At 37.5% G+C, this 8,368-nt stretch overlaps 1 protein-coding gene, 1 long non-coding RNA gene and 1 pseudogene across 2 annotated transcripts; 1 reads left to right on the forward strand and 2 right to left on the reverse strand.

Annotated features, from left to right (window-relative positions):
• Positions 1–1,145: 1,145 nt before the first annotated feature.
• LOC110740120 lies at positions 1,146–1,571 on the reverse strand. Its single transcript, XM_021920618.1, has one exon. The coding sequence runs from the start codon at positions 1,569–1,571 to the stop codon at positions 1,146–1,148; it is 426 nt and encodes a 141-aa protein (XP_021776310.1).
• A 532-nt stretch (positions 1,572–2,103) lies between these two features.
• On the forward strand, positions 2,104–3,090 carry LOC110739929 (annotated as a pseudogene).
• Positions 3,091–3,407: 317 nt separating this feature from the next.
• On the reverse strand, positions 3,408–4,238 carry LOC110739959. The gene is made up of 2 exons (XR_002514961.1): positions 3,775–4,238; positions 3,408–3,653 (listed from the first exon to the last, which is right to left on the reverse strand). It is a non-coding gene; the product is annotated as an uncharacterized LOC110739959 (long non-coding RNA).
• Positions 4,239–8,368: the final 4,130 nt, after the last annotated feature.

The following is an 8,368-nucleotide window of genomic DNA, read 5'->3' on the forward strand; positions in this document are numbered from 1 at the left end:
CACCTATCTATGCTGGAAAAACTTCATCAACATATTTAACACTACCAGAATCACATGCAACAACAGCAACACCTATGACAACCACAAACACCCCCACACAAGTTGCTGCTAAGTCTGGCAAAAAGAGGGAAAGACCACCAACAAATGCTTCAAAAGGGTCAGCATCTTCTAAGGGCCTATCTACCTCAAAGAAGCAACAAGCTAATTCTGCTAGTGTCATCAGCTCTCAAGCATCCACTTCATGAGTTTATTATGCCTGTAATATCTAGCTTTTGTGGATTATGTATTGAACATATTTAAGTTTTAAATTCTATGTTCTGTTATGACATACATTTGCTACTATGGTTTAATTCAAGCTTGATGTTTAATGAAAGCTACAAGCCTCTTATCCTTCTATTTATTACATATGTTTCTGTTTTCTAATGCTTCTATTTATTATGCTATGGTTGTCTTATGCTGTCTTGTTCTGTGTTCTGATGCTGCTGGGGTGGGTTGCTTTCAGCAGCTGACTAGTTATTGCTGCCTGCAGCCTGCTTGGTTGTTCTGTGATGTTGCTGGCTGAGCCAGCTGATCTGCAGTTGCTTGGTGAAGTGCAGATCTGTATGTGACTTGGCTGTTAATTATCTTGTCTGTTGGTGTGGTTGTTATGCTTTCTTAGTCAGGGCTGACTGCCCCTACCAACTGCTGAATTGGATGGCATGCTCCTGAGTTCCTTCCAGGCTGCTGCTGTGGCTTTTCCTGCTTGCTGCAATGATGGAGGCATGTCCTGCAGTCTGTTTCCTGGTTGCTACAATCATCCTGCATTGCTACAGGGCCAGGCTGCTGTTATGGTTGTGTGTGGAATTATGATGTTGTATGTGACTAAAATCAGCTCTAAAATAAGAAAATCACATAAGTTCTATCAAAATTAAAACCCCGTCCCCTCACTTTGCAATGCTCAAATACACATTTACTACCACCAAGGATCAACCAATCATCAATTTGTCATAACAATATCCAAATTCACCCTAAAATGAGCTAAATCAACATATCTTAGGTAAGATTCTGTAACATTTGAATATGATCCTTTGATTTATGTAACACATTACAAATGCTTGCCTAATTCATACTACTTCTTATCAACTAAGCATATTATACAGGTTCATTCAACCTAACAATTTCACCATGATGAAACTAAACATGACAGATACAACTATACACAACATTATCATAATTCCAAAGCTTTCACTGTGCCCCTTCTTTGACTTCTTCAGCTTCAATTTCAGTTTCTCAAACTCCTCCTTCAACCTCTTATTCTCAGTCTCTAAGCAACATAATCTTGTTTGCAATACGCTGACTTCTCCTTTCATAAGTTGCTTCTCAGTTACCAGTTGATTAATGGTGTCGCGCTGCCAATTGGTCATATCTTCATCAACCCACCGAAAAAACTTGCAGCCCCTTTGATTCGTTTCTGGGTTGTAAAATTTACAGGCCTCAAATCTTCGTGCAGGGTTCTCATGAGTCCAAGACTTCAACCGAGCAATTGGGACGCCACACCCACACTTATAATTGTTCACTGGAGATTGAGACATCCTGTGGTACAAAAAAAAATTCGAAGTTAGCAAACCCTAATTTTCGCATTTCCCAATTCCAATTCGCATTTCAAAATTCGAAATTAGCAAACAAGAGATGGAGAAAGAGAAGGACATAGAGATAATGAGGAGAGAAAGATAAAGAAAAAAAAATGAACAAATAAACCTTACACACAACAATGGAGGAACGAAAGAAAGAAAGAGAAAGAAAGAAAGAAAATGTACGGGAAATTCGAAGAATAAATGAAAAAAAAAATGGGTTATTAAAAGTCACGTGCTTCGCACGTGACTGGGTCAACGCCGGAATTTAATGGTCAACGGCAACTTTCCGGCAAGTGGTGTTATTTTGCAACAAAATTTTTAAACAAGGTGGTCTTTCACAACATTTTTTTAAAAGGTGGTTTTTTACAAAAACAAGTTTTAAAAAGGTGGTTTTATACAAAATTTCCTTTATTAAATGATCGATATGTACTCAAAGCAATGGCATCAAGTACTAATAAAGTTCTATTTCTTTAGCACAAACTTTGGGGGTTGGGTACAGTAAATGACATAAACTATATCTAGTGTCGGAGATTCCACCGGATTCAACATAATATCACTATGTATTTTATTTTTTTGGTGTTTAGAGAGCCACAAGGGCGGGGGTGAGAATAAATCTCAGGATCTCTTGAAACCGAGAGGGAAGCTATAACAACTTGAGCTATTCCTCACTCTCAATCACTATGCATTTTATAACTCTTTTTTTTAATTTAATTTTCCAATGCCCTCTACTCTTAAGTCCTATCTATACATGGCAACTAGATTTCTGGGAAGCTCCTGAAGCAGCTGTCAAAAGAGCTTATAAAGACAAAGTGGTAGGCTCACGAGGCAGATCAACGTCAGTAACTGCTATCCTGATTAACCATGAGAAACTTATTGTTGCGAATGTTGGTGACTCCCGTGGAATATTATGCAATAAACACAGTATATAACAGATTACAGTTGATCATGAACCAGAAAAGGAAAAGGAGCTGGTTAAAGAAAGGGTGGTGGTTTAGTCTCCCAAAGACCAGGTACACCTTCATCATATAATTATTGGAAACTACCTATTTGTAAGACATGGCAAATAAAGACTGAATTCATTCATCAATTCAGGGAACGTTCGTTGTGTAGATGGCGTGTTGTCAATGACACGGGCATTCGGTGATGGAAGACTAAAGGAACATATTTCTTGTGAGCCCCATGTAAGGATCGAGACTGTGGGTGCAGATGCAAAGTTCATAGTACTTGCAAGCGATGGAATCTGGAATGTGAGTCAGTCATACAGAAATGGTTGATATAGGAAATAAATAGTTTATGATCTGATATGTTGGTGGTCTAAATGTGTTGTATATTGGCACGGGTTATGTCAAATGAAGAGGCTTGCAATTGTATCAGAGAACTCAATGATGCCCAAGTAGCGGCATAGCAGTTAGTCAAGGAGGCGTTGCTAAGAAGCCCTGATGATATATCATGTGTTGCTATTATGTTCCATGAATAATGTAGTACTAAGATTAGATATTAAGATTCACCCTAGCTATACAATACTCCTTATTCAGAATACACAAACATTAGTGAAATAGAGGATTTAGATTTCTTTCCCAACTCTTGCATCAAATTTGTTTGTGGCTACATGCAAATAAATCAATAATATGCATTTTTTAGGTTATACACCATAAGAATGGCATTAATATTGTTCTTGACTCGATCAAGTCTTTAGAATGCTTCTACATTTTTATCAAATGTAATAACCCCTTTAGAAATATACTTTGGAATAATTGATGTATGACTTTTTCTATCAATCTGTGATGTGATTTCATAAAATCAAATACAAACTCAGATACATGAGTATGGCTATATACCTTGATAAGGCTTAGAGTTAGAGATGACAAGGCTCTCCAAAATAAGAGTATATACAGGCATTACAGCATAACAGTACAACAGTTATTGGCATCCTCATGATAATACGTAATGTACAGGCCTACTGTGGCTACGCATAAGAGGCTTCAGTTCATAAAATCACATATTTGCTGTCAATTCCCGAATTTCATCCAAGGTGATAGTCTGCAAACAACATGGCAAGATTATAAGAAATCTTGATGAGACCACCAAATCTTGATGAGACCAGCATATTCAGAAAACAAAAGCCTTATTGGAAAAAGAGCATTTAGGATGTTAGGCTAACCTGATCCTTTCCAGCAAAATCATTGTCAGGGGTTAGGAATAGCAAGCAGTGGCACTCTTTCCTGTAAAATTGTCCAGTTCAGTTATAAGCTATGAGCCCTTTTGTTAGATAAAACAGAAATAAAAAATAAAAAATAAAAATAAAAAAAAAAAACCCGAGGAATTATCATGATCGAATGACAAGGCTATTCCACATAGGCACAGAGTAGCCATAAACATAAACACCGCCACCTAGAGTAACATAATGGCCAGTTGAGCAGCAATTAGCCAATAAGGTAGTCTTTCCTTATTGTATTCTAAGTTATAGACGTGAACATAAGAACGTAAATTGCAAGCAACAACTACCATAAAGGCATAGACCGCCACTTCCCAGCTCCCCATTCCCTCCTATAATAGGACACAAAAAGAAGACCCCTGATCAGACATTTCTATATTTGCATTATATCTTTCAGTTACCACATGTTTGGAAGCAACTTCTTAGCTTTTGCCGCTCAGATTATCTTTGTCAGTCCCAGAACAGTATATGCACAACTTCAGTACAACAGCATAACATGAACTCAAATCCATTAGCAGTCCATAGCACACTTTGGGATACAATTGGTTTGACTGTTTTGAGACATTACCCTCTTAAACACAGAGCAGCATATTAGAAAAAGTCATGAGTGTTTAGCAGGCATGAATTAGCTGGTGAATATGTGGAAGCCGGTCCCTGAAGGTTAATTTTTTTTAATTAGGAAACTAGGAATAGTGAAGTTCATCATCATAATTTTTTCCAAGGAGATTAAAAGGCAGTAGGAAAAGAACTGGAAGTAGATTCTCTCATAAAACAGGCTATGATGAATCAACACAGCTATAATTATCAAGCTCCTTTCTACTTTACTGCTAATCAAAAAACAATTGGAGGTATCAAGGTTAGCAATTCAGAGTATTGTCCACTGTCATTATGAAGTTGGTCCTTCTAGACATCTTACAGCATTCTATTTCAAAAAGGAATGCTGGAAAATTCACTTAAACCTCTTTGGTAGACTTAATTAATCGCCTTCGGTCCCCATATTCCCATGACCACACTTAAGAGTAGAGACAAACTGACTAACAATACTCGCCAAAAAATAAGAATCATAATCAGAGCATACAGAAATTGCCTATTCAAAGCAATACAATTTGTGACACTCTTAGCTCAAAATGAATACACGATAGCCACTGATTGGAAGTATGCAGAACATCTGAACATTCAATGGAGGGTGGAGGTGGAGCTGGAGCTGGAGCCATAGAGGTATCATAACGCAACACTATATAACTTGCTTCCAACAGTCTCAAAAGTTATAAAGCAGAGAGACTGACAATACCCACCAGAGTCACCACACATGCATGTAACTGACTCCATCACATCCTTACAAACTCTTGAACAGTTTATAGGCTAGTCTGTCCTTAAGCTACAAACTTGACAATTAAATTCCATTGAATCCCTTCACTCTGCATTGCACAGATGCAAATTGGAATTTGGGTAATAATTAAGTACAATCTCCCTCTGACCCCTCCACTATCAACCTCAGTATCTCGAAAATATGAGAATTGAAGCGTCTTGAGTTACTGTATTATTAACTCTTAATGGAGATGACAGAATCATATGTATGCTCCACAAGTTAAGCAGGCATCACTATATGCAGAATCATCTGCAAGAAAAGTTGATTTGGAAGAGAATTATACCTCTCCCTTATAGCCTTATAGGCACAGTAGAATTGTTTTTAACATCAAAATGTAAACAATCTTGTGAGAAAGTAGGAAAGCTCCGTGAAAAGTAACAGTACTCACCGACATGGACATAGGGGGGCACCTAATGTTTCCCTGTGTTCTGCTAATCCCTGTAAACATCCAAGCAGGAAAGTTACATAAAAGTTTTAAATTGCAGAACAAGAAGCAGTGGGCCTGTGGAGAATTTTACATATCAGACCAGGAATTATTCTTTTCCCCAACAGATATCTGACCAGATAGATGAAACAAACCTTTTGACATATACTCCTCCAATTTGTATGAATTACTTCTAAAAAAATTCATACATTCTCGTTTTTCTATGATGGTCGTTTAGGTAGCTCATCTAAAGTACAAACAATAAGCAGCATCGAAAAAATTGTCAGATCTTTATTGAAACACCAAATATAGTTCAAGATCCCTAGTTACATTTCTTGACAAGAAATACAATTATATTAGGTGGCTAATGGCTTCCTTGGATGTTCTTATATTGCACACACTAAGTTGACTCTATTGGAAGTGGCTCATAATCTACAATCTACATGAGTACGTGGCAATGATGGCATGGCATCTTTGATTGACAATCCGTTCATATTGGAAGCAAGCTCTACCTAACATTATAAAACCTTCAACAAACATACTACGTATTAAATTTACCACCCAATTCTTATGTGGTTTCCATAGGGTAATAATTATCTTCTTAAATAGACAACATCTACACAAATATAATTGTGAAAGAAGTACCACATAAACAAGCAAGAGCAAACATGAAATATAAGAAGGCAACATTTACCTTGATAACAACAGCAGTGGCACTTTTATCAACACAAAAGTATGTATCAGATTTACGACAGAACTGCTCAGAGAGTTTCCTCATTACTTCAATAGATTTCTCCGAAGGATCCGCTGAAAACAAGTTGAGATGTCAATAACTAATAATACCTAGATGCTGAATGAACTAAAACAGAAAGATAGAATACTGAAAATAGGTACTCTTCAAATATCTTTTAAAAGAACTTGACCAGCATCTCAAAATGCACAATCCTTATTCATATCTTTGTACAGTTTATGGAGCTCATTATCTTAGTCCTGACACACAAACAATCTTCTCCTTGTCTCACAAACTCTTGAGTGTTGAGGCCACTCCAAGAATTCCAAGAATAAGATATTACAACTTCTAACATATAACATACAACGTATTACACGAACAATATTCCAATTCACCCTTGCTTGTTCAAATGTACGCGTCCATGGGAACTTCAAGTTCCATGGCATACCGAAAAAGAAGGATTAATTATCTCATTTCCAATACCCACGTCATCAATCTCATGAAACATAAGAACTTGCTTGCCTACAAAGCGCCTAGGAAGTTAATACATCCCTCATTCATCTATCACACAAAATACAACTTGCCAATCATTTGTTTCACTTAGTTTTTTTTTTTTAAAACAAGTCATAGACTAAATATTATTGCAGACATAATCCTTAGAAATTGGCTTACCAATCAAATGAAAGAATAACAAAATTTACTTCCATTTTCCATGAATCACTCATCTTCCATTACCCATGTATTAAAATTCTTGCAAACCATATTGATTAATAATTTATAAAATTACAATAATTCAGCTAACAATAACAGCCACAAACCTCAATTGATAATTAATCTTCTAACTTCTCAACAACTTAACAGAAACTCCAAAACTATGTTCATATCCAAGATTTAATGTATGTAGCACAGAAACAGCTCGGGTTTTGGAAACGGAAAAACCTCAAGTCTAAACCATTTCTGGGTTTCATTAATACCAAAATTTGTATCGCTTCTATCGCGCAAATTAACAGGAAAAACTTTTAGAGACGAAAGAGTATCAAACAAAGTGAATATGAGAGGAGGAGATAACAACATATGTAGTACTCGTAGTTTAAGTTGCACTTCTATTTTGGAGCTCAAATCCGAGAGGCAAAGCATTATTGTGAACCTTCCATAGGAAGACTTACCAGTTCCGCTGATCAGAATCTTTCAGGTCCTATTTCATTGGTAATTAACCCTCCCAGTAAGCTCAGTAAAAGTCCCAATGCCACATCGTAGGCAAAAAGGCCCCCTTCCTGAAAAGCATTGAGACCAAGTCTCTGGTGCCCACTGTGGATTGTATAACTACAGTCCCTAGAATGGTTCCAAACGATGGAGTCTTCTTTGCCAACTTGGAGAAGATCTGTGTCGAGAAGTTTATTACAAGCAAAAGGAATAACCTCTCATCCACTTTCTAGTGGTCCTAGGTAGTGCCTTGGCTTGTTAAATCCCGCACAAAGTTGATCTAAGGTAGCCCTGTTAACAAACATCAGTGGTTTGCCATCCCCATCCACCCAAGAACCATAGAAGCTACCCACCCACTCTTGTTGGACTGAACAATGACCAACAGAAGCAACATTTTAAGCAGGGCCTGCTGATCAGACTTGCCAGGTGCCCACTCTGGTTAGACTGGAAAGAAGGCCTTGACGGATGTTCAAACATCTTTCTTAGTCAAAAACTATAAAGAAGAATCATAAGAACAGATGTCTATTTTAGCACTGATGTAGCAGGAATATTTCAAGCGTCATCCAATAAATGCTGAGCACTATCAGAGAACATCATCAGTCGATTAAGTATCTACATTTTAAATAAGGCAGTGTGAAATTCACATTAAGATTGCCAGCTACCTCTATTTTACAATCACAAGCAGATAAGGAATTGTAAAGCGTTGAACACAGAGAGAAAGAAAGTGCAGTCGGTAGAAGAACGCGGGGGGGGGGGGGGGGGGGGGGGGGGGGGGGGGGGGGGGGGGGTGGTTATGATCAGCAGAGCACAGGTA

Source organism: Chenopodium quinoa, unplaced genomic scaffold, assembly GCF_001683475.1.
Source record: "Chenopodium quinoa cultivar QQ74 unplaced genomic scaffold, ASM168347v1, whole genome shotgun sequence".
Classification (NCBI taxonomy): Eukaryota; Viridiplantae; Streptophyta; class Magnoliopsida; order Caryophyllales; family Amaranthaceae; genus Chenopodium; species Chenopodium quinoa.